Genomic DNA, 26,444 nt, shown 5'->3' on the forward strand with positions numbered 1-26,444 from the left:
CAGCACCATTCTCTTCAGCCTTGAGAGCTCCATAAGGGACACAAATGACAGCACGGGACACTGCACGGGGGCCACAGGCTCCAGCAATGCCTGAAATTCACTTTGTCCCTAGAAACCAGGAGCTGTCTCAGGCTTCTGGGCCAGCACATCTGATGCCTCAGGTCTGGCTGTGCTGCTCCAGGACTGTGGTGGGCAGCAGCTGCCATCTCCCTCCTGCCAGAGGCTGGTTCTGCTGGGAATGCTCCCCAGGAACAGCTCTTTGGATCAGCACAAGTGCTCCCTGCTGGCAGCTCAGTCCCCAATCCTGTGCCTCCTCCCATGACTGAATAAGAACATCTCACACACTCAGGGCCCTGAGGAGCTCCAGAGCTGCTGAAGGATGCTCTGGTGGGCTGATGCTCCATAATTAGGAGTGTGTTGTTACATAATTTATTGTTGAATGGGCTCACCAAGCACATTTCACAAGTGACCCACTTCAGCTGATCTCAGCAAGCAGGCTCTGAGCCCCTGCTAAAACAGCACAATGCTGAGAGGGGCTGTGGGACATCTGGAGGTGCCTCACAGGATCTGAGGGTGAAGGACAGAGGCCACAGCTGGAGAACTGGAGATCCCTACTCACCATCCAAGTTGTTCAGGGACATGACAGTGTCCAGGTCCGTGCCCAGGATCTCACCAATCTGGTTCACCAGGGAGGAGTCATTGGCTGGGTACACAGCCACGTGGTCCCCAGACTCATACCTGGCACAGAGCAGGAGGAAGGAGAGCACATGGAACACCTGCACCCCTTCTTGAGCACCCCCAGCAGCTCAGCCAGAACACAAGGGGGCTGAGGCAAGGGGCAGCAGGACAACCCTGAGGTCTGATGCACAGGACCTGCAGCACCAGCATCCACAGAGCCAGCAGTTGCATTGTGGGATAGTGGTTTCCCAGGGTTTTTATTAACAGCAGTTTTGCCAGAATTCCAGCAAGGACAGGTCAGTTTCCCAACAGAACAGAGCAGAGCTCCTCAAAACCTCTGCAGTTGTTATGTTAAGCCACCTGGATTCATGACTTCCTAACAATTTAAGGGATTTAGGCCAGTGAGAGGGTTTTAAGAACAGGGCTTTATTCCCCCTGTGCTCATACATCTAAACCAGGCACATACAGGCAAGAGCAATCCCCAGCTCAGCTGCCCCCTCATTTACTGACTTCTAGAGAATTCCTGCAACTGGGACTGCTCAGGTAGGACAGGGATGTGAGATGGGATGGACCCAAAGCAGTGCAAGAGCTGGTACAGAAGCCCAAAAGGACAGTGTTAAGGAGCAAGGTCTCCTTCTAAGTGCTGGATGAGGCTGGTGCCACATCCTTGCTCTTTGCTCCTGACAAGAGAGAGGAGCAGTCTCCCCCAGGGCAGTACCTGATTTTGGAATTGGAGATATCCAGCTCCAGGTGCATCAAGTGTCGCTCTCCACCCTCGTTCAGCTTGCGGTTCTCTGTGACCTGAGCCAGGAAGGGGTTCTTGGCATCAAAGGGGCTGCAAGGAAACACAAAGGGGCTCTGGGATTCCCTCCTGCAGGCTCATGGAGCTCCTTCTATGCAGGCATGCTCCTCTGACTCCAGAGCAGGCTGCCATGATTTGATCCTGTTCCAGAGCACACTGCACCCCAGCACGAACCAAATTATGATCTGCTGCTCCCCACACTGGCACAGAAACAGATCATGGCCCTGCTGCTCCCCACACTGGCACAGAAAACAGATCATGGCCCTGCTGCTCCCCACACTGGCACAGAAAACAGATCCTTTTCCTTCTCAGCACAGCCCAGCAGTCAACAGCTTCTGTCCCATTAAGGACACATGACAGAACTGGATTGGAGGCACTGTCACATCTCAAAGGAATATTTCAGGCTGGAATGAATGTTTCAAGCTCATCTCCCCACAGCAATACTGCCAGCAGCCATCATGCATTGGCCACTGCAGGCAAGGAAAGGCTCAGGACAGATGCTGTGGATGCACCAGCCAAGCAGCACATGTGACCACAGCCATTTCATCACCATGAATGATTCATTAAACTGGGAAATCTCAGAGTCCCAGTGGAGCTCTGAGCCCATTTCTCTTGGGCAGAGACCTGCTGTGCTGCAGGGGCTGTTAGAAACATCAGGGAGCCACCAGCCAAGCCCTGCCCAGGGGTTTGGCACTCACGGCTTCTGGTTCTCGTAGCTCTTGAGCCTGCCCATCTCCCCCGTGTAGACTTTGTTCATGTTCACATCTGTGTGCACCACCAGCTCGTACTGACGGATGCTGGGGGAGAAAAAAGGAGAGAAAAGAGAAAAAAGTCAAATTGGAACCCACAAGGTACAGCTGGAAGCATCATCTCCTTTGCTGGATTTGCTGCAGCTCAAAAACAAATGCAACTTCCATCCCTTTGCCCCTCTTGAGACATGAGAAAACAGGCAGACTCTGCAGAAAGCCCAAAGCAAGGGGAACCCTCAGCCTCCCTGAAGCCTCACAATCAGCACAGCCAGCCCCAAAGGAACCAGAGCCATCATCTCCCCATTCAGAAGAGGAACCCAGAGCTGGGCACAGACTCACACCAGCACAGGCTCAGGCCAAACAGCCCCACTCACTGCTACACTTCACTCATGCCCTTGAGTCTGGAAGGGGAGGCAGCACAGAGGAAATGGAACAGCAGCCCAGGGCTGATGGCACAGCCACCAGACAAGGTGACCAGTCTGTGACACCCAGCAGGAGCTGCTCCCAAACCCACCTGGACTCTTCTCCTGTAGCCTCCACCCCGAAGTGCTCACACACTGCTGGCCAGAACTGCTCTCTCCAGGTGATGAAGTCTTCTTCCAGGCTAGGCAGGGCAGAAGAGAGAGTCAGTAATCCAGCCCCATTCCCAGAGAAGCCACCTGAGATCCCTGTGCCCTCCTCCCATCACTGTGGAAAAAGGCATTTCCTTAGACCCAGGCACCCCTGGTACCTCCACGTGCCCATGGATCACCAGGAAAGCACCTGCAGGGCACTGAGTGGGAACTGCTGCTACACCAGACACCCCTCTCTTCCCCAGCCCTGCCAAGGAAGGCTTTGTTATTTAGGCTCAGTCTTTAAAAAGCTCAGCTCCTCATTGTCCATCCCTGGCATGAGGGGACCTTCCTAAAAGGTCATTATTCCTCTGTGGCATTGCTTATTTTTCCAGGCTCAGAGAGCCTTCCACACATGGCATATCCCTCCCACAAGGCCCTGCAGAGCTTAGAGGTAGAGCCACAGGTTGATGTAATGTCCCAAGGTGCTCAGGTGAACACAGAAAGGTAAAAAAAGTAAAAAGAAAATATCATTGTCTGAGCTGGAAAATTGCTGCCTCCCACCATAAAACAGCTCCCAATGAGATTAACCTGCTTCCTTCACTGGGATGGGTGAGTTTATCCACAAAGGCAGAGGAGGCAGCAAAGCCTGCTCCAGCTGTGCCATGGGCATTTAGAGCTGAGGTGGGATTTCCCAGACACAGGATCCCTCAGGACACTCCCTGTGCACAGGGAGCTGATTGTGGGAGACACAGCAGACACAAACACATCAACCCCAACCACAAACCCTGTGGAGCTTATTTCTGGCTTGGTAGTGGAACCCATTCCCTGCCAAGGTCCCTTCCAAGGTGCTCTCAGCCAGCTCTGCCCAGCCCCTCAGCCCAAGGCACTCACTTGCCATCATCATCTCCCAGCCCCAGCTCAAAGATGCGCTGCGCTCCAAGCTCCTCCAGCCTCTTGTCCACGTACTTCCCCATGGCATTGAAGTGCTCATAAGTTTTGTTCCCCAGCCCAAAGACCTGGAAGGGAACACTCATGAGCATGCAGAAGCAAGAGGTGGACTTTCCCCATCCATTTGACATCCTCTGGCCAGGTATCAGCCCACAGAGGATGCAGAACAAAGGCAGTGAGACCTCTCCCAGCTCCCCCCATCAGCTCTCCAGTAAGAATCTACCAGTGTGTGGTCAGGAGGCACCAGCACCTCCCCTGAGCCTGGATGCTCTTCCAGGAACTCCTGCATATCTCCTTGTGGGACCAGTAAGAACCTGGACTGCCTGGAGAGCCATTGCTGGCCTTTACCTCCCACAAACCATACAGTAAATAAATCCTTGCTCACTGCTTCACACAGAGTAGCTTCACATCTCCACCAGTGCATTTCACTCTCATTTGCAATATTATGCTGCCTAAGGAATTTGGCCAGGGTTTAGGTGGGCTGGCTGTTTCTCAGCCAGTTATTCAGCTCTGCACATGAGGAGAGCTACACACTCCTCCAAGTGATTTAATTTGTGGGAGAAGATCTGGCCCCAGGCTGCCCAATTAGCTTCTGAAGAGCAGCAGCAGCCTGCAGCTCATTTACAAACCTGTATTCAGTGCCTGCAGGGCTGTCTGGGGCTGTTTATACCAGGAAACCCTCATGACTTAGAGAGTGGAGAGCAAACTCTGATATTTGCATTTAAAGCCTCCAGAAGTACATTTGCAGGATTCCACAAAGCCTGGGCAGGAAGACAGCAGGGATCTCATCCCAGACAAGGTGTACAAGGCACAGACATCATGTTGTGCCTTTCCCCAAACCACTCTGGAGGGCTTTTGGCCTTCCTGCCCAAATACAACATAAAAACTGGAAGGGAGCCACTTACTGCAAACCGGAGACCCGAGAGGTCGGCATCAGCCTCCTGCAGCCAGTCATAGAAATCCTGGGCATTGTCTGTGGGGTCCCCCTCTCCATAGGTGGCCATGCAGAACACTGCCAAGGACTTGTCAATCTCAGAGAGGCGACTCAGGTCCGACTGCAAGCAGAGGAAAGAAGGAATCTTCAAGGATCCCACACTGTGGCTGTTGGGCAACTCCTATTCCCACAGCGTAGGTGTGCAAACAGCACCACGTGTTTGCAGAAAGGGTTGGGAAAGGCCAGACCTACCCAAAATGGTTGGGAAAATAAAGGAAACCACCCTCACTGGACTGCAAGTCAATATTTCTGCTCCACCAGAAAGAAAAGCAATGGGATTTGCCACGCAAGGCTTTAAAGGATCAGGAGAATGCAGAATGGCAAGGATTGAGCCTGTACCTGCATCACTCAGGCTGATCTTTTCTACCCTAAATGACACAACTGCCCCTTGGCCAGAGTCATTGGATTTTTCTAGGGAGCACTGAAAGGTTGTGACTATGCCAAGGCTGTTCAGGGCTCAATTACCAGGTCATACTCCTCTGGGTCTGCTGCCATGCCCCGGAGGCCATAGCGATGGGCATCTTTGGCCAGGCGATTGGCAAACTCCTCTGCTGTGCCCGTCTGGGAGCCATAGAAAACCACAATATTCCGGCCCTGGAGAGAGAGAAAAATCCCTTTTAAGTGATGATTATATTTGGCAAATGCATGGATGAAGCACAAGGAAATGCCTGAGATCAGGAATCCTGGACTGCAACCTAAAGGCAACCAGGACTGTGTGCTTGTGCAGGACTCCAAGAGCTTGGCAGAAAACTCAAGGCTGAGCTGTTAAATGAGAACATGACTCTTGCCACTCTCAGAGGGGAGATTCAGGTCAGACTAAAACCCAAAGCAAAGGATAAACTTTCCAGATTTATTTATTCTCAACTTGGAGGCTGCAGCGTGACTCCTGGAAACAGGGAACACCCTGGATGAGAATGCAGAACTTGCCAAAGGCTCTGGGCAAGTGCCTGAGCACCAGAGCTCCTGCTCTGCTGCAAGCCAGCTACTTTGAAGTAGAATGGAAAATGCATCCAGCCCTTGCTTCCTCTTGTGTCCAAAGTCAAAAGCTGACAGTTCTGTGTACAATTCCCACTGCACAGCCAAGCCAGTTTGGGAACCAACCACACAGATAAACAACTGCCAGCCAATGACTTCAAAGTCTCTGCCATTTCCCTTCTGACTTTGATCTCATATTACATTAATTTTTTCCACCACTGAAATTTCACTTGAATTTCTTCTCTAAGAACAACTCTCAGGCACAGACTGAAAGAGCTATTCCTGGCTGCTCACACAGCCTTCCTCTGGATGCTCTCTGCAGCAGCCATGTGTCTGAATCCAAACCAGCTCCTCCTGCTGACAGTTTCCAGAGGAAAATGGGATGGACATGAGCTCCCCCACCTTCCCAGAACAAGCAGCTTACCGTCTTCTTCATCTTCTCAATGAAGCTGCTGTCTCTCACTGGAGCTGCTCTGAAAGACAGGAGGAACATCTTTTCAGATGAGCACATTCATATTTGAGGTTAGGAGTAAGCAAGTGGGAGAAAAGTGGCCTCCAGACCTCAGGAAAGCTGCCCAAAAGAGTGAGAATCTCTGCTGGCCACAGTGCTCAGTCACAGGGCTTCTGCACACAACCATGGAGCAGGCACTTGGAGCACAGGGGAGAAGCTGAGCTCCTGCCTGACCCCCATCAGTGAATCCTCCCATGGGAAAAGCCCAGGCACACAGCCCTGCTCACCAGGAAACCTTTATCAGCTGCTCTGAGGGGTTTCACAGCTCAGCTAAAGGATCTCACAGGAACAGGTCTCCAGATAAGTCTCAGGGGCCAAGCCATGGTTTGAAAGAAGGGGATGGAAAACTCCTTCCTTCCCACACCACCGTGGGCAGGCAGGATCAGTCCTGAGCCATGCTCCCCAGGGCACATCCCCCAAACCTGAAGTCAAACAGGGCTAAAAATCAGCTGTTTGAACCTCCAAATGCCAGCCATGAGCCCCAGGGCTGCAGAGCCCTGTGGAGCAGGCACACACAGCTGCTCAGAGCCACAGAGCTCTCAGCAAGGCCAGCACTGCCAGCCAAGGTCCTGTGGAGCTCATTCTGTGCTGGCTTCCCATTCCCAGCACGGATTTCCTGCACAGAACATTTGCATTATTGTATAGATGTGGTTTTCCCTAGCTTGGAAGTGGGACAAACCCCACTGGAGGTTTGGATTCACACTGCTGTGGCTGCGAGGGAGGGAGCCAGCAGAGCTTTGCTATCCTTAGCACATCTTTGGATTTTCAGTGTCATGGAGTGAAACCAGCCCAGCCCTGGGGACTCTGGGAGCCTCACAAGCAGAGGTGACCATAACTGCAGTCAGATTAGGTGCTGGGAGCTTTGCAGAGCAGGCCAGGACAGAAGCTCCCCTGCTGTCCTCCCCCAGCTCTGGTAGCAGGGAAGAGGAACGTGGGACCCGTTCCTGTCCCACAATGGAAGAATGCAAGGCCGGGTCTCCTGTGGGAAGAGAGAAGCCTCCAGGCAAAAAACAAATGGTTTTGGCTCCAGCCCATGTGAGAATGTGAAGAGCTTGCTAACAGTTTCCTCAACTCTGTAGCCCAGAGGGAGGGATCCCGAGGATGTGCTGAGGCATTTGTGGAGAGCACACACACGCAGAGCAGCAGGGTGGGGGACACTCATTAAACATCCCTTCCAGCACCCCTTGCTACCCAAAGGGATCAAGGAGCTCCATAACTGGGCCTGACAGCCCTGAGCACCAACATTCCATACAAAAGACAGAGCACACACAAAGGACAAGCAGAGCTGACCCCAAAAATCTCCCCAGGGCAGCCGTGCTCCCAGGAGAGCTGCTTCACACCCTGCTTGGCTCTCTCAGCAGTTAACAGCCTCCCCACGCTGTCATTTGTCCCCTGTTGGGAACTGGGATATCAAAAATATCTTAAGGGAGCAGCCTCAGCCCTGCCCACGCTGCAGCCAGGGCAGGGGCTCAGGAAAGCTCTCAAGACACAGCTCTCACTTAGTTTTTATCTCCTTGGTGAACTTTTTAACTCTTGCCCTCTGCAAATGAGATCCAATTAAAACAACTGTTGGTTTAACTACTAAATAAAATGCTTTTAAAGGAGGAGAAAAAGAAAAGTTTTTTGATCCTTTCAACAAGCTCCCTTTGGAAGAGAAAAGGGAGCAGCACATGGAGCTCGTCTGTTTTCAAAGGAGGCAATCCTGCACTGAAGTGAGTGCTGGAGAACAGGCTGTGGCTCAGATACAGAAGAAATAATGAGCCTGGCTTTGGAAAAAAAGGCTACACAGCTCCCTGAAACTGCTTCATCAGGGTGGCCTGAAAATCTGAGCAACGAAAACACACAGGCACCAAAGGCAGAAACTACACACATTTCCACTGCTCTGCCAGGGAAACTTGGAAGAGAAAGTTTGTCCTCAGCAAGGACTGCTCTTACAGCTTAAGACAGCTCAAGGTGGCAGCTACAAGCACTGGAAGAAGCACTGGGTGAGGGAAGGGGATTAACCCCATTGTCAGAGTGAGCCTGTAGCTCGTACAGCTCCCCCTGCACTTGGTGAGAGCCCACAGCACAAACGACTCCCAGGGCTCTCTGTCACTTAGGACAGGGGAGGAAGCTTCCAACAGCTCAGCAAGAATACCAAAGCCTGTCTGAGCTGAACAACTCTCTTCAGAAAGCTCCAGTGGCTTTCCTGCTGAAAGCACAGATACATCCAGAAGTGAGGACACAGCCTGGATGCTGCACAGAAACCGAGCACCGACAGCTCAGTCAGTGCACCCAGAAGTGAGGAACAGCCTGCTTCCAAGCAGAGCCTCTCCCTTTCCCTCTCCTCCTGCTGCAGAGGGAGGAGGCACCCACTCCACCCAGCTCTGGAGCTGGAAGGACCCCAGCAGCCCATCAGGCAGAGTAACTCACCTGGCCACGGCCGGCTCTTCCCGCGGGGCCGAGTACACACAGCCCATGGCAGGGCAGGGAGGAGGCAGACAAAGAGTCCAGGGCAGCTGTGTCTGCAAAGGGAGCTGTGGGGGGACGGATCTAACTTAGCTCTGGAGCCATAGGCACACAGGCCTTTCCATTCTGCTCCTCCCGGGCGTTAAAGCCGAGCATCAGCCTTTTGTTGAGGAGAAGAGAGCCGGCACAAAAGGTCCCGGCACGGGTCATAGCAGGAGTGGTGCCGTCCACTCCAATCCTCCTGGTGGGGCTTTGGAAGTTACTGAGAGGATCTGCTCAGTCCTGAGAAACTGCAACATCTGGCAGCAGTGGCAGAAAGGAATTAGGAGTGGAGAATGAAAGCTCCCAGGATGCTCCGCAGCACACGTCCCTCTCCCACCCGCGCGGAGCAGGGGACGGGACACAAAACCCTCCCCCAGCCTCGTTCCCTTGGAAACTGTTTATATCACAGCTGCTTTTAGATATTCTTTTATTAAAAAAAAAAAGAGGGGAAAAAAAAGCTTGATGCTGTAGCTGAATGAAACGATTCCAGACACTGCGTGAGCAATGCTTTGGGTAACTATGGCAGTGCCATTACGGAGGCAGCTCAAAGGAGTTTGTTTTCCTCAGGATCCTATTAAATTAAATTAGAGATGGTCTCTCTCACACACACAGGCAGCAGAGAGCTAATCAGGCTGAGGACTTGGAGCAATTCCTGCCACAGGAAGCCCTACAAGTACCAGGGAATGGATTTGTGCATAGCTGCAGAATAGAGATAAGCCAGCTTCTGTCCCAAACAATGTTAAAGAGGGGGGGGAGAAGGGAGAGGGTGACACTCAGCATACCAATGGCTGCCCCACCAGCATCTCCCCAGGACGACTGTCTGCAGAGTGGGGACAGGAGAAGGGAAAGGAATCTCTGATTGATTGAGAAACTTGCAGAGGAGGAGCAGCCAAAGAGCAAAAATAAATTCCTGCATTCCCCAGCAATGGCCCTGCGAGGAAGCAGCGCGGTGGCCGTGGCTGCTGGGATCCAGAGCTGCTCTCCCTAACGACATCTGCAGAGCAGGCTGCAGGGAGGGCTGCTCTGCTGGTTCTAATTAAGTCTGAAAATGGTCAAAACACCAGCAATGCTCACTCAGTGGGATCCCAGCCTGGCCCACACACTCGTGTTACACGTCACAGGTACAGGACACCTCGTCTGCATGTGCTGGGTTCTGTCCCTTCTGTGGGCACTTTGGGCAGGAAAACAGCTCCACTTCAGGGTGAAGATCAGCAGCCTGATCCCTCTCTGAGCTGTGGCTGAACTGGAGATGCATTGCTGGGAAAGGATCATGATTCCCAGGCCACACAGAGAGAACCCAGAACAGGGCATCTCAACCTCACATCTGCTGTTCCACAATTAAGGGCACTAACAAAAGTGGTGTTTTCTTTGCAGACCCTGCTGAGCTGACGTGGTTTTATGAAGGTGTGCTGCTCCCAAAAACCCCAGAAGGACACTGAGGTGCTGGATGCTGTGTTTAGGTCAGCATTGCACTCTTCAGCACTGCAAACACATTGCTAAAGCAGCAGCCACTGAGATGTGTCTGAATTGTTATTCAGCACCTTCTGAGGCTGAAACTGGGGGGCCAAAGTGAAAACAACAGAAACCATCATCCAATGCCATCAGATAAAGCAGTTCAGGCACTTTGGCAGAGCTGCAGAGAACGAGCTGAAGAAATGCAACCCCTCCAAAGGTCAAGGCTCTCCACTGCAGCCAGAGACAGCCCCACTGAGGCCTCTCTGCCTTCATGGCTCTGGGACAGCTCCCCTGCCCCCCATATCCAGCCAGCCACAGGCAGAGGCTGACAGTGGGACCCTGATTTGCTTGTTCATCAGAAAGGAAACTCCACCCCAGATGAAGGATTACAGCAGGGAAGGAAACCCAAGGCTGACCAAGCTTGTTTTCTCACTCATTTTCCTCCCGGTTCCAGGCATCCCATAAAATCCCACTGCAAAAGCTGCAGGAAGTCACTGTCTCTGTCCTGAAGGATGGATGTGCCACCAGCCACAGCCTTGGCTTTTAGGGTCACACTGCCCTGGGACCAGCTTGATATAATGACCACAGCAGGGCTGCAGCAGGGTACAGGGAAAAAACCACCCCAGAGCCTCCTGTCACTCTGCACCTGCCTGGCTGACACTTTTCCAAAGTGCAGCTGTGTCAGACAACTTGCTGAACAACCTCACCTCTGGTTATCAGCAACATGAGGTGCTGCTGTTCCACATCTCCCACAAGGAGCAGCTGCTCCCTCGCTGCTCACAGAGACAGAGAAAGCAGCACAGACCCCAGAGATGAAACAAAGTGCCTGTGAGGCAGCTCAGAGCCAGCACCTGCAGCAGCCAGGCTGGGATGGACCCACGTGCTGAGGCCCTGCAGCAGAACAAGGTGGTAACACACAAGCAGCAGTCAAAGCTTCCCTGCAAGGTCACCACAGCCTCTGGAAGAGCTGCACATGATGGGCTGCAGGTGGAATCAGTCACAGCCCAGGCTGTGCCATGGCAGGATCCAATTTCAGATGGACAGTGCCCTTTCCCCAGCCAGCACAGCCATTCTTACAATCTCCAGAGACGACCACGTGCACTGACACACACAGCCCTGGCTGGCAGGCACGGCAGGGAAAGCATCCCAGCAATCCAACAGGACACATTCCCAAGGTAAGGCTGGGCTGGCACAGGCAGCTGGGCTGCTGCCAGCCATGTGTGCACCCGTCTGCACAAGGTAGCACAGCCAGGGACACTGCTGCCCTTTAAAACCCTCCCAGCCAGAAAAAAATGTACTTCCCAACCTCCAGAAACAAAGCATGAGCTAAAAAAATCCAGCAGAAAACCGATGTTAAGTTTGGAATGTGACTGAGACAAGGAATGAAATGCACCCAGATCTCCACCTGTGTGGCTCATTCCTGGCCCCAAGCCCTTTGCAGGAGGGCAGGGTGGAACAAAGCTCTCCCTCTCCAAATCCAGTCTTCCACTCCAGTGGTAACCTGGTATCAGAAGCCAATCATGATTTACAGCAGCTGCCAAGCAGCACATCCCAGGAACTATTTCTTTCCTTCACAGCCAAGGGTAGATAAACAGGAAATCTGTTTAAGAGCAAGCAACCTTTTTCGAGATTAACCTAAATGTGACTTTTATCAGAAAACACCAAGAATGAAATCCTTAAGAGTTCCAAAGTACAGCCAGATGCTTTCCTGCCTTGCTTGGGAAAGGCCAATTCCCAATCTGGGCCACACGGTGGGGTAAGGCAGAACTGCAGCCTGGCCTTTCTGCACTGTGAGCAGAACCCACAGCAGCTGAGGGCACAGAAACGCCCCCTCACCACCTCCCACAACCCACCACAAGAGAGAGAAGCTCCACTAAAGCCACACAGGCTGAGAGCTGTTACTTACACTGTCTGCATCTTGGGGAGCTCAGGCACCTCCTCCTTTTTCTTGCGGAAGAAGAACCAGTAGGTGAGAAGCCCCGTGATGAGGGAGATGAGGAACACGTCTGTCATGCTGAAGAGAGAGTCCTGCTGGGCAGGGCTGTCAGCAGCAATGCTTGGGTCCATGCTGGGCTCCCCCATGGCACTCAGAGGCACTGTGAGCAAGGAAAAACAGTGAGCACCAGCGGCCACGTGGGACAGCATTAAAGCACACACAGAAAATGAGTTTTGCTTTACACTCTGTCTTAGGAGCACAAGGCTGCCTAGCAATTCTTTGGATAGAGGCCTTGCAGCACAGCTCTGCAAGGTTCTTCTGTGTCCCACCAAGCTTTTTCCTTGCTGTTGTATCCATGCTGATCCACCCCACTCCAGCCAAGGAGCCAAACCAGGCTCCTACCCCAGCAACACCCAACAGGGACCCATGGCCAGCCTTTACTAAAGCCCTTACTCACCACACAGCCCTGGGGTGTTACTGAGGGATGACCCCACTCCTCAGGCACCCCACACATCTGGGGCTTCCTCCCTCCTTCCCACAAGGCCACAGGATGCCCTGGCCCCATTGCTGTGCTGACAAACCACAGAGCAGGACTGTGGCACCAACCCCCTGAGCACCCCCACAACAGGTTGTTACAACACAAATCATGAATATTTCTGATTTATTCCACTGCAGATTGGATTTACTGTCCATCTCTCCTGGGCCTTTGGCCTCCCAGTCCCCTCCATGATCTCCCCCAGTTTAATTTCCATCTCCTTGAGTTGCTCCTTTACACTTACCAAGGCAGAGTTTAAGCAATTTGGGACCTGCCCACAGCCATTCCCAGAGTTTGTGGTAGCACAAGGATCAACACCCAGCCCTCAAATACCCAGGCAGCCCCATGGCCCTTGTCCTTCCCCTGGGGAGCCACCCATCCCTGTGCTGTGCCAAAGCTCTGAACCCCTCTGACCCTAAGCCAATGGCAAGATTATCTTCCCTACATGCAAGGACACACTCTGTCCAAATAAACAGATAATTAACTCTAAACTTGATTTGGAAGGGCAAAGTGACTCTCTCTTTGTACTTGGGCATGCTGCCAACCCAGGGGACCATGGACATTTGAACTTGCACGTAGAAAAGTGACTCAGAGCCGTGCTGGTGTCACAGAGGATACATGCCATGGCTGAGAAACAAAAGTGACTGAAGCTGAAGGTTATGCTAAGACATTCAGGAGCTGGGAAGAGAAGGGAAGGTGATGCTTAGGGAGCACTAACAGGGAGACCAGGTACAACCTTCAGCAAAGATCAACCCCCTATTTTTACCCCCCACGAGGGAAGTCCAGCTCCAGACAACACACAGCCCTGTGCCACAGGGCACCAGCCATAAAAAGCACCCTGTGAGCACAGGGAGAAGTCCACAGCCACCTGGCAGTGACCCTGGGTGGGTACTCTGGCAAGCCAAAGAGTGCTGAGCCCCACAAGAAGTTTCATTTGGTGGAGAACTTGGCAAGCAACTGCATTACAAAGAGCACTAAACCACCTCAAAGCTGCCTGTTAGATTCCCACTGAAGACACCGAGGCAGGGTGCTGGAAGAAAAATAAAAGTGATGTGACTGCAGACAAGCAAATTGCACATTCCTCTCCATCAGGCAGGTCACCCTGCCCTCCCTCTCCCTCCTTGCAAACAGGCTTTCCATGGCTGGAGCTTGGAGCCAAGCAAGAGCTGGATGTTACCTCAGTACCACTGTAGACTAAACTGATAGTTAAAGCCTCCACAAGTGGGGTTTAGGTGCCAAAAAGGCACAGCTCCCAGGAGGATCCCTCCCCTCCTCCTTATCTGGTTCCAGTAAACCACCAAGGAGCTGGTCTGGCAATCAGCACCAGGGGAATCTGCTGGTGGGGGGAAAATGTTGCTGGTTTATTGCTTTTATTCCTGATGAAAGCTCAGAAATTTTAATTACAAGCTCTCCTCTTCCCCTCTGCCACCCAAGCTGTAGAAATTACAGCAAATCTCAGCCAAAACCTGACAGTTAACCTTTCATTTCAGAGTTTTGGGGTTTTGGTTCTTCTCATTAAATCTCAGGGCAAAGAAGCCCTGAGTGGTCCACGGTTCCCAGGGAGCCTCAATTGCTGCCTGTGCACAGCACAGCCCAACTCTGCAAAGAGAAGGAGGAATCAGTGCCCAGACACAGGCAGGAGTAAACATCTCCAACTCTGCAAGGTGGCTTGGTTTGTTCAGCAGCAGTTTCATTGCCCAAATTACACAAGGCTGGACAATTCCCCTCATACAGGCAATGGCCATGTCAGTAAAATAACCCTCAGAACAGCCTGTCTTCCACTCACTTTCCCTGAAAACCCCAAGGCACACAAGGCAGTGACAAACCTTTGCTCAGAGGAAGCCATGAGTAAACACAAGGCTGATGGAGCTGGTTTGGGGCAGGAGCTGCAGCTCCTTTCCCTTCTGAGCCCTGGCAAAGGCTCCTTGCTCAGGACACAGCAACCTCCCTTGTCCCCAAGTGCAGGTGCAGAGAGCTCCAAACCAGCCATGCTTGTGGTGAGCAGCACCTGGCCCACAGCAATTCCCAGCTCCAGACATGGATATTCATGGATATTCTTTGCCCACACATGGCAGCTCATGAATGAGGGCAAGAAGGAGCCTGTGCTCTGCTCAGCCAGGTGAGGGCTTTGTCCCCAGCCAAAATTCACCACTGCGCTCAAAGCAGCAGAGCTCCAGCTCCCAGAGCACAGGGGTTTGGCTTTCCCAAAGGTTTTGGGCTTTTTCTCTCTGCTCTCCCAGGCAGTGCTGCCCTGCAGAGAGGCATCCTCAGGGAGCAGCATCCTCAGGAATGCTGCCCTGTGGGGATGTGGGGGTGGGAGCCGTGCTATCTGCTTGCCTTGACCACACTGCAGCTCTCCAGGGCTTCAAAGGGAGCCCTGCAGCTGCAGCCAGGCCACCCACTCACTGCCCACAGCCAGGGAAGGGAATACTCCTGGAGGTTCATGGCTCTGGTGCATGCAGCAGAACCTGCTTTGCTCTCCTCTCTTCATTCACAATCTCCACTGCACAAAGTTTCCACACTGGGCTCTAGCCTGGCAGGAAACCTGGTTATGGTCTGGTGACAAGAGTTGCTTTAATTTTGATTAATTTTAATTTTGGGCTCCCTCTGGTCCTGGACATTTGGTTATTCAAGGTTTATATCCCAGTTACAGATTCTTGTTTTTCCTTGCCCTTCACCACCCTTACCCTCAGGAAAAGGTTTGCTCAGACATAGCAAGAGAAAAGCAAAGAATGTGAAATTAGGCCTCATTTCTCTTTTTTAAAGAGTTGTCTTAACTCAGGAACTATTGAACTCACTTCACCCAGCACAGGAAGATTATTGCTCAGCTTATCTCAGTCTCACCTAGCTGGCTGTAATTATTTTCCAGAATTTCACAGCAAATTTGTCGTTTTCAAATGACATTTTCCTGTCATTTTCAAATACATGTCCTTTACTAACTTCCAGTGAAAAGAAACCTGACTCTTACTTGAAATTCAGCTATCCTGGGAATCCTGCAGTCTCTGGAAGGGCCTTGGTAGAATCAAAGCAGGTTTTTTAAAAGGAAATTTATGATGCAGAAGTAAAACTTTCCCTGACAACAGTTTCAAGGGTGATCATTTTATTATATCTTCAATCAAGGTAAGACAAGATGTCCATATCCCTGGGATTTTTTTCTAATGGTGGCTCCAGCTCCTGGATCCCTGCTTGTGCACACAGCAAAGCCATCAGGCTCAGCAAGCTGTGAGCATTTCCATCACACAGAAAAGTCACAACACTTTGAAAGATTGCTATCAAGCAATGCTGTGTTTTAGCGCAGCTTTTCAGCCCCTGAATGTGAGAATTTGCTTGATACATGGCAGCTCACAATAATTCAAATCATCAGGGACCTTCTTTGCACATCTCTGTGCTAGCAAACACTTCATCTTCATGTTAAATTAAATGTGTTCCTCATTCTCATGCACACCTTGGAAAAAAAAAAAAAAAAAGGACTGGAAGCACTCTCAGTGCCAGGCATCCTCAAATTCCCCATGACTTCCATAAAAACTAAAGGATCTATAAGGTCACAGGGTTAAAAATACTTAAATACATAGAGAAACGATATTACAACAAACAAGACAGGAGTGATGAACGCCAAGCGGTCAGCAAGTTGAAGAGATTTATTCTCCTTCCTTGCATCAGGAGATGGTGCATCAGATGTTCCCAACAGCACCCTGGGACACAGCACCAAAAGCAAAAAAACATGGCTGGGAGGTTTCCCCTTGTGGAAGTCACTCTGTGGGATCTCCTAGTGACCAAAAGCACCCCAGGATACAGAACCAAAAGCACAAAATGTGGCTGGGAGGTTTCCCCTCGTGGAAGTCACCCTGTGATATCTCCTAGTGACCAAAAGGACCCTGGGACACAGAAGCACAATCACAAAATGTGGCTGGGAGGTTTCCCCTCGTGGAAGTCACCCTGTGATATCTCCTAGTGACCAAAAGGACCCTGGGACACAGAAGCACAATCACAAAATGTGGCTGGGAGGTTTCCCCTCGTGGAAGTCACTCTGCAATATCTCCTAGTGACCAAAAGCACCCCAGGATACAGAACCAAAAGCACAAAACATGGTCGGGAGGTTTCCCCTCATGGAAGTCACTCTGTGGGATCTCCTAGTGACCAAAAGCACCCCGGGACACAGACCCAGAAGCACAAAACATGGCTGGGAGGTTTCCCCTTGTGGAAGTCACTCTGTAATATCTCCTAGTGACCAAAAGCACCCCAGGATACAGAACCAAAAGCAAAAAACATGGCTGGGAGGTTTCCCCTCATGGAAGTCACTCTGTGGGATCTCCTAGTGACCAAAAGCACCCTGGGACACAGGAGCACAATCACAAAACATGGCTGGGAGGTTTCCCCTCATGGAAGTCACTCTGTAATATCTCCTAGTGACCAGAAGCACCCCGGGACACAGAACCAGAAGCACAAAACATGGCTGGGAGGTTTTCCCTTGTGGAAGTCACCCTGTGGTATCTCACATGACCAGAAGCCTTGGCTCTGAAGCTAAACTGGCAATGTGGGCAGGGAGTTCTCTCTTGAGACTGAGGCAGCCTTTTTCTTAATGTAGTTCCTGTGATGAGTTTCAAGTACCTCAGCTGGACTTCCCAGCCCTAGAGCAGGACTGCAGCCTGTGACTCTTGCCCCAAAAAGGAGTGACCAAGTTCTGTGCTTGACTCTGCCCCGTGGCACCAGCAGCACACCCTGAGTGCAGAGTCAGCCTCGCCCAGAGGGGAAGGAGAAGGAAAACTGCTGAGCAAGCACAACCTCACAGGGCTTGTGTGATACTGGCTGTTCATTCCTGGGCTGCTCCAGGGAAGGGGCCAGCTGAAGGAAGATAAAGTGACACATCAGCATGGCCCCAAATGAAATGCTCTGCTGTGCAGAATTCTGTCTTATCCCATCTTGTGTTCAGCACTGCATTCTCCTGGGGGGGGCACTGAGGTGTTAGCAAACTTTGGAACACAAAAGTTATCAACTCCTGGATGGGGTTGGGCATCTTTCTGTGGGTCAACACATTGGATTGATTTTATTTAATAAATAGGAGGGGCAGAGGGAAAGAATCAGTCCCAGGGTTTTCCTTGAGAAGCATAAGAAGGGAGATGCCTTGCTAAGCAGGGAAAAGGAAAACTGCTGAGCCCAGGCTGCTCACTGCCCCCACCTCTGATCATCCACCCCCAGCAGCAGCTGGAGCACCAAGGAGCCCCTGATTGCAGCCCAGCACACCAGAGAGGGATCCCCACATGCCCTGCAGACACTGCCTGCCCTGGCACGGCTGGCACAGGGGCTGCACCCCCAGAACTATCAAAACACCCAAGGTTTTTCCCTTTGGACACCTGCAGACAAGCACAGGAGCTGCAGGTGGGACCTGTGCTCTGCAGCATGTGCAGAAAGAGAACCAGTGGGGATGGAGTCAAGGAGGAGCTGCGTGACAAACGTGCAGTGCCACAGCCACCCTGTGCCCGACCCTGGCACCGGTGCCAGGCTCCATTCAAAGGCAGCTCAGCAGGGTGCTGAGGCTCAGAGGAGCCTTCCCAGCCCACAGCAAGGCCCAGGCTGCCTCAGCTGAGCAGCAGCAGGGACAGCAGGCAGGGGTTTGGGGCCAAACCAGCCCTGCAGCAATGAGATCTCCTTGTTTCTCACATCACGGTGCCAGCTGGGGCTCTGGAGCCCAAATCCCCTCATTTCTCACAACACCATCCCAGTGCCAACTGGGGCTCTGGAGCTCCCATCCCCTCATTTCCCACAACACCATCCCAGTGCCAGCTGGGGCTCTGGAGCCCAAATCCTCTCTCCACCAGCCCAAATCCCCTCATTTCTCACAACACCATCCCAGTGCCAACTGGGGCTCTGGAGCTCCCATCTCCTCATTTCTCACAACACCATCCCAGTGCCAACTGGAGCTCTGGAGCCCAAATCCCCTCATTTCTCACAACACCATCCCAGTGCCAGCTGGGGGCTCTGGAGCCCAAATCTCCTCATTTCTCACAACACCATCCCAGTGCCAACTGGAGCTCTGGAGCCCAAATCCCCTCATTTCTCACAACACCATCCCAGTGCCAACTGGAGCTCTGGAGCTCCCATCCCTTCCCCACCAGCCCATCCAACCTCTCCTGCAGCACTCACCCAAGGATTGCTTTCCAGATTCTCATAAACAGGAGTCCATGAAGTCTAAGTGCAGATATAACAACACACACTCCAACAGCTCCTTCAGACTGACTTCCTGCAGTTCAGACTGCCACAGAGAGCCCTGCAGAGGCACACAGGGCAGGGGACAAGGGGGCACTCGTGCTCCCTGCAGCCACGTGACAGTGACCCTCGTGTCCCTGACTCAGCACAGGCATCGAGTCAGGCAGCACAGAGGAAGTGCAGCTGTCATCATTTCCAGTGCTGGCAGCTCTGTGTGGCTGGGGATGTCACCACTGCCACCAGAACTGCCAGACCCCTCTTTCTGAGCATCCTGAATTCCCAAGGCAGAGGCAGGTGTGTGTGACCAGACCTCCCTTCCCACCTGGTCTGCCCTTCCTCTCATGCTGACAGATTTAAGGCACTATCAGCCTTAAGAAGAAGCCTTAAAAAAGCCCAATTTTAAATCAGAGACCAATTTTTTTCCACCAGCATCATGGCACAGCCCTAAAATTTAACCTCAGAACAGAACAACCTTATCTGCAGGTGCCCAAAGGGTGCTGATGCTTGGAAAAACCCTGGGTGTTTTGATAAGCAACCAAACCAAGTGAAAACTCCAATTCTGACCTGCAGCCTGAGATTTAGGTACAATGGCAAAACGGGGAGACTGTAAATAGAAATTAAACAATTTCCATGTGGGAGGAAAAAAAGAAAACCACTGGACAACCCTCTCAGAGTTCTGCAAAGTTGGTGGAGAGCTCACAGCACCAAAAGGAAGCTGCACTGAGACCCCACCACTCCTCCCAGCAGCAGCAGAAGGAAGAGAGTTGCCCACAAACAGGAATGCAGTCTCACGACCAGCCAAGGGCTCTCCTCTGTCACCCACTAATGACACCAGGCAGGTCACAGGTGGCTGTGAGGAAGAGGAGCCCCACAGACACAATCCCAGGAGGAAGGAGGAGAGGCAGCAGCAGCAGCAGAGAGAGCAGGGCTGTGGTGGAGCTGCCACTCCTGTGCCTGCTCTCCTCTGAACCCCACTGTAGCCAAGATTCCCTGCATGTTTAATGTGATATTGAGCCAGGAGACCCTCAGGGCAAAACCAGATCTTCTCTTATTTCTCTTAGAAATGCAACCAATTAGAGTAAGGAATTGTGTTTACATCAGCCTGTGCCAGCCTCAAACAAGCTCTTTTTGCTTTCCCTTTTAGTAAAAGGAGACCTGGCAGGAAAAGTCAGCCTTTCCAAAACAAAAGCAGTGCAAGGAAGCAGGTGCTCAGATCCAGGTTATTTAACAACTGCCTTGGATCAGCCACAGCTCTGCCACACAGACTGCATTTCCCATCAACAAGAGGATGCTGATCTGGCCCTGTGTGACCTGTTCTGCACAGGCTCCATGCTTTGGGTGGGAATCATCCCACAGGTGAGTCCCTGGGCTCGTGGGGAAGGGAGGCACAGTGAGAAAGCTCACAGCTTTCCTTGTCCCTTCAGCCTCTGCTGGAGCACAGGTCCTGGTGTGGAGGATTGCTACACCTACAGCTTCCCTATCACTTTCTTCCCACATATTTCCCACAGCTTCCCATTAACCAGCTCAATAAAGAAGGGCAGAAAGTAGCAAAACCCCACAGAAAACCAGGGAAGGGCTTCTACACTCTTCCAGCAGCTCAGAAATCCCAGTCCAGACTGAGCAGCTGGCTGCAGCAGCACCTCAAGCAGGGAAGGGAACACAAAAACTGCTGGGTTTTTTTGTGAAATAAAATTTACTCTCACTGTGAAAGGTGTTTTCTACCCAGACCCTGACACACCAGCTCAGGCATCAGCAAAACTGCTATTTTAGACAGAGGACAGATACAGAGTGTGCATCAGTCAGTCTGGATCTTGAAATACTGCATATTTGAGCTTCCACTATGTCACACTTGCATGTTTTCTGGCCCCTGGGTCTTATCCAAGGACAGCAGAGCAGCTGCAAGAGCAAGGAAGAGAACAAGAACTGTTTTACTGAGGCAGAAAGGAAATCTCTGCTATGGGTATGCTCAGGTGGGGCTGTGCAGTGAGCCCGGTGCACTGAAACAAAGGATTTAATCTAACACAAAAATGAACTCAAACTTGCCAAGCTGCCTTAAAGCAAGCTAGAATTACTGAACTTGCACATTTCCTTCTATGAGATAAAAGCCTGACTCTGAGCCTTTAAACATGGGGGACCTCCCCAGCTTAGGCACTTGGACACCTTCACTCACAGATGAACGTGAGCCAGCAGAGAAAAGCAGGAGTTCAGGGTTACAGGATAAACACAAGCTGAGAATGGCAGGTAACTGAGCCCCTGTGAACCAACACTGCTCCCCAGGCTCCCCTCCCAGGGAGGGACAAATCCAGAGCCCCACAGCTCAGGAATTGCTTGGAACAGGAATTGGTCCTGCCAGCACCAATATTCAGGAGCAGAGACAAATCTGCAGGAGGTTTGCACCACCCTGATGCCAACTCCACAGGCACCTCTCAGGCCAACAACTGCTCAGAGGGCTGCAGAACCTGAGGAGAAACCCATCCAGGCACGGAGTTTCCATGGTTCAGGTCCTGCTGAAGATGTTTTCCTAAGATCAAGAGGGAAAATGACATTTTTTCAGCAGCCTCTTCTGTGAGTGCTGTACCCTGAGCTGCCACAGCCACAGCTGGACATTGCTCTCCTCCCCACAGGCTGTTTGCTCACCCTGTGCCTGAGTTTATGCAGGGTTGGTGTGACAGGCTGTGGCTTTGCCACTGGGAAAGGAGCCCCATGGATGAGGTCAGTGGCCAGAGACTTTGACCTCTTCCACCAGGAAAAGTTTGAACAGCAAAACCCTCCAATGCTGGTCTCTTTTGAGAGGTTTCCTTTTGAAACCAACAGCTGAAAGAGCACCAGAGGGACAGGGTTAAACGCATCTTGCAAAGCTTTCACAGTTGTCAAGACTTTTGATCAGAACAGTGTGTTTTGGGGGTTTATTTATTTATTTCAAGAGAACCAAGGAGCCAGGATATTTTGTATTTATAAGCCCAGTTTCCTCTGAGAATGGAAGAGCTTTTCAGACATTACAAGCTGTAGGCTCTGGGGGTGTCACTGCATGATCCTTGCACCTCTTGGAATCTCAGCATTAGAGCTGTCCTGCACTGGCTGCCCTATCAGGAGGGTGTGCAATCACCCTACAGAACCTCCCTGCCTGCCATGGATCGGCAATCTGACCTGGACTTCACCTTTTTGATATGATTTGGGAAACACAGATTGTGGGATCTCAGCACCTCAGGACTGATGTGCAGAGTGACCGAGACCACCCCTGGGGGGCTCGGGAGTCCTGGAATGTTGCCAGAAGTGTCTGGTGGCTGCACTTTGATCCTACACAGCAGACGACACCTGTATGAGGATGGGAGGATCTCACTGGGTGAATGGTGAAGGGATAAGTTAATTAGAGTGTGAAACACAGGGTTTAGGATTTCTGTACAGGGGGGTCTAAAGAAGTAAGATGGAGGAATTGGGGCGTGTCCTGTCCTTCTTCTTCTTCTTGGCCTCCATCTTCTGTGGTGATGGTGGCACTTTGGGATTGGTTATTATTAAAAGTGCACTGGTCAATAAGGGTAAAAGGTATTGGGGAAAAATGATAAATATTGTATACGTAACTTCGAGTATAAAGATAAGTGACTGCCCCGGGGGCTCTCAGTGTGCTCATGGCTGGCTGCTGTGCAGACCTCTGTTGGGCCAAGAGAAAATCTTTTAGATAAACAATTAATAAACACCGAGACCAAGAAAAAACCTGAAGCCTCTTCTCATCCTTTGGAGCGCAGGCTGCCCAAGGCCACCCCAGGCCTTTCCAGGTCATTAAAACAGCCGAGAAACCGGCAACAGATCACTCCCCAGCCCACTGCAATCACACACAGACACAGCAGACCTCAGAACATCAATCCCAGCCCCAAAACATGACACAAGACATCAGAGAGCTCAGGGGTCACAGGCTGAAAGGCTGGTGCCAAGCTGCAAAAACCACAGCTCTCCAATGCCCCAGCAGAATCAACACAAAGAGAACAGACACTTGACACAGGGGTTTTTTGTTCCTCTGTAACAGGAGCTGCTCCTCTCACCTCCAGCAGTTATGCACTGAGTCCTGTTACACAACCAGGACTTGCACAATCCTCGAAGGCATTTGATCAACTTGCTCCTCCAAAGCTTGGAGTTAGAGAGGAGATGCAGCAATGACCCGTGAAAGAGAGTCAATTGATGTGTTTCACAACCACACAGCAACATCCAGCACCACAAAACCAGACCTACCAACTCCCCAGGCTGGTTGTTAAACCTTCCCAGCAGACTTGCCTTGCACTGCCACAGCCAGATTTTACCAAGGATAAAAATCTAACCCCATCTTGAACTCCACACAGCAAGAAAGGAAGATAAATAAATCAATATCTCCTTGCAAAGGAGTGACTGAAGGCACGAATGTGGCTGATTACTAAGCAAAAATACAATAATAATCTGCCACCATGGGTCAAACTCAGCCACTCTTTGGACTTGTGGCCCTCCAGAAGCCACCAGACATGGCTTCTGGTCTCTCTGTGTGGATTCCATGGGTGATAGCAGCATGCAATTAACTTGAAATGTTTACTCAGGGACAAACAGCAAGAGATTATGAGCAGCCTGCAATTATTATTTGTTTTGACCTATGAGATTGTCAAGCCTATAAAAAAGCAGAGGTGCACCTGTCACTGCAGGGCTGGTGATTCACTCTGCACAGCAGTGTGTACAAAGTAATCTCATCACTGGCATCAAATGATCTCGTTGGGAAAGCAAATTATGCAAGTTCTAAGAATTGTGTTTTTTGAGGCAGGAGAGTCCACGTCAGGATACAGAACAAAGTTCAGTGCCCACAGAGGTAACTGCAGGTGGTTTTCCTTCATACCAGGGGAGGAGATGGCAGGAGCACAGACCTGAGCAGAGAAGCCTTTTCCCCAGTCCTTCAGAACTGAGCAAACACAAACTTTGCTGTATCCCAACAGGCAAAGGAGAGAGCAAAGACCTAACGGGGTTTCAGTCAGGCAGTTCCACACTTTGCTGCAGATAAAGAAAGCATCACTCCCAGCACCCACTGCCAGCCATCCTCCCCAAACCCAGCTGCACCCAGAGATGCTCCAGAACCTGTGACACCCAAAAGAAAGGGGTTACCTTGCACCTATGGCTCTGCAAACAACAGCTGCTGGGGCCTGAGAGCTCCAGCACGGAGGGTGGTGAGCAGCAGGGAAAGTCTCCCTTGAGACAGTTCAAAGAGTTGTGGTTGTATGGCCCTGTCCAGCTCCTCCAGATGCTCTGCAAGAAACAAAAGAAAAGTTGCAGAAGGCACTTGGCAGTCCAGGAGGCACAAACCCAGAAATTACTGACTGAACAGGAGGCAACTGTGAAGTGATGACAAGCAAGAGGTTCTTCTCTGTCACAATTAGAGCAGGACTAATTAAGAGGGGATTAAGCCAGATTTGTGACTCTACACCCTCCTTCCTGCCCACTCTTCAAGGCTCTCACACTCAAGGATTAAAAGAAGGCACTCAGCTGGTGTTTCTTCTGTAGCTCTGCAAATACAGTTCTTGTGCACAGTCACATCCACGTGCAAAACCAAGGCACATCCATGCCATGCACACCCTGCCTCAACCAGCCCAAGAAAAACCTGTACTGAGACAATGTTGGGCTTTCCAGGAAGGGTCTGGCTCAGCAGTCCTCCCAGACAAAACACTGATTTCCTCATTTGCAGCAGATTAATCAGCGAGCTGCTCTGCCTGCGTGCAACAGTTCTTTGGAATTTCTCAGAGAATTACAGAAATGTTGGAACAAAGCCCATGTAGCAAAAGGGATGTGTACACCACTGCACCTCAATAAGCAAAAAAGATTCTGAAACTCCACAGCTCCTCCTGTCAGCCCACACAAAGTGTAGAGCTCTGTTGAGGAGGGGATGTCCCCACCAACGCTATCGCTGATTCACTTCCACAACTCAGAAACACAGACCTCACTCCTTCCTTGCACTTTTCCAGCTTCTCAGCCAGATAGATGTTTCTGCTTTTTAAAACACAAACCCATTTCACTTTTCCAGACTCACATCAGAGCACCTCAGTGACTCCTATCGTCTGTACACATTCCACTAAGCATTCCCATTTCCTTTCTCACTCCAAAAGCTAACTCAAGGTCTAAGCACTGGCACAACAAAGCACACTTCAAGCTGCACCAGCTGTGCTTACTCCTGCAACTAAGACAACTCCCCAAGAAGCAATTCCATGCTGATGACTAACTCCCAACACCACCATCCAGGTACCTTCACCCCCTCCAGCCTCAATATTCCCTAAACCAGGGGCTTCCCATCATTTCCTCCGGCAAGCACACTCCCTAGGTGAGTAATTTCACTCTTCTAAGAAACTCCAGCAGGAAAGCTAAGGAGCAAACAGTCTTCCCACACCCCAGCAGTTTATGAAGTGAAATAGATGGAGCAACAGCAGAACGGCCCAGCCTGCAGCAAAGGCATCAATTAAACGCTGGGAATAACGTTCTCCAGGGAAGTGCCAGGAAATTAATCTCGTTAAAGGCTTTTAACCTGCAACACCTTGGGATGGGGTAAGGCTGAGCAACCCTTCAGTGCTGTGAGAGCAAGGCAGGGCAGGCTCCCAAGGGTGCTGGTCTGTCCCCTGCCCCACAGCCCCTGGGGGACAGATGTGATGGGGCACCCCCAAAAAACAGGGGGTGCACACCTGCCAGCCCTCCATACGCACACATTTATTTAATTCAAGAGAACCAAGCACTGTTCATAAAGAACCAGGATATTTTGTATTTATAAGCCCAGTTTCCTCTGAGAATGGAAGAGTTTTTGAGACATTACACATCGGCCACAATCTTGTTACAATCTTGCCAGTAACAGGGGCTCAGCACCACCAGATATTCCCAAATAAGAGGGGCTCTGGTCACCCCAATTCCAACAGGTAACAGGGGAGCAGTCACATCAGACTTCCCAGATAACAGGGAGTTCTGGAAATCCTAATTCCTACCAGGTAACAGGGGAGCAGTCACATCAGACTCCCCAGGTAACAAGGAGCTCTGGCTATGCCAGTCCCCCCAAATCACAGAGGGGACAGCACAGCACAGTGCCCAGATAACAGGGGTCATCCCAGTCCTCCCTGATAAGGATTGGTCATCCCAGTCCTTCCCGATAAGGACTGGTGATCTCAGCCCTCCCCGATCCCCCCAATAAGAAGGATCTCTAAACACTCAGTAACTCCCAGTAAGAGGATGCCCACTCACACCACACCTCCCAGTGAACAGGGGGTTCTGCCCATCCCAGTGCCCCCTAAAAAGAGATCCATTCACATCGATGTCCCCGCCAGCACCAGCGGTGCCATTCACCCCGACAGGGGGACAGCAGCCATGCCCGCAACACGCAGCCAGTGCCCCCAACACAGAAACAGCCCCCATGCCACGCCAACCCCACCGGGGGATGCCGGGCCGCCCCTCCCCAGCACAGAGGGCCCCGGCGGCGGAGCTCAGCCGCAGAGAAGCCCCGGTGCCGCACCCTCCTCACCACACGCCCCCGGCGCCGCAGCTCCCCGCACCCACCGCCGCTCCGGCCCGTCTGGCGCTGGCGGCTCCCGCGGCCCCGGCGCGGCCGGCACGTACGGCGGACCGCACCACCCGGG

The 26,444-nt window shown here is 51.6% G+C and overlaps 1 protein-coding gene across 5 annotated transcripts in view; it reads right to left on the reverse strand.

Annotated features, from left to right (window-relative positions):
* The window catches only part of LOC134427982 (NADPH--cytochrome P450 reductase), a 31,284-nt gene extending 4,840 nt beyond the window's left edge, over nucleotides 1-26,444 (reverse strand). The window contains exons 1-11 of one of the 5 annotated variants that reach the window (XM_063174231.1): nucleotides 26,365-26,444; nucleotides 23,944-24,084; nucleotides 12,063-12,252; nucleotides 6,125-6,173; nucleotides 5,191-5,319; nucleotides 4,637-4,786; nucleotides 3,675-3,799; nucleotides 2,744-2,833; nucleotides 2,179-2,277; nucleotides 1,397-1,513; nucleotides 620-738 (exon numbers count right to left, since the gene is read on the reverse strand). In XM_063174231.1, the coding sequence (XP_063030301.1) occupies nucleotides 620-738; nucleotides 1,397-1,513; nucleotides 2,179-2,277; nucleotides 2,744-2,833; nucleotides 3,675-3,799; nucleotides 4,637-4,786; nucleotides 5,191-5,319; nucleotides 6,125-6,173; nucleotides 12,063-12,238 (1,054 nt within the window). In that variant the 5' untranslated portion in view covers nucleotides 12,239-12,252; nucleotides 23,944-24,084; nucleotides 26,365-26,444. Of the gene's footprint in view, nucleotides 1-619; nucleotides 739-1,396; nucleotides 1,514-2,178; nucleotides 2,278-2,743; nucleotides 2,834-3,674; nucleotides 3,800-4,636; nucleotides 4,787-5,190; nucleotides 5,320-6,124; nucleotides 6,174-12,062; nucleotides 12,253-12,871; nucleotides 12,963-18,768; nucleotides 18,924-23,943; nucleotides 24,085-26,320 lie in introns of those variants that run through there. The other 4 variants (XM_063174233.1, XM_063174234.1, XM_063174235.1 and 1 more) reach the window with 4 other exon arrangements.

The sequence above is a fragment of the Melospiza melodia genome, chromosome 21 (assembly GCF_035770615.1).
Source record: "Melospiza melodia melodia isolate bMelMel2 chromosome 21, bMelMel2.pri, whole genome shotgun sequence".
NCBI classification, from domain to species: Eukaryota; Metazoa; Chordata; class Aves; order Passeriformes; family Passerellidae; genus Melospiza; species Melospiza melodia.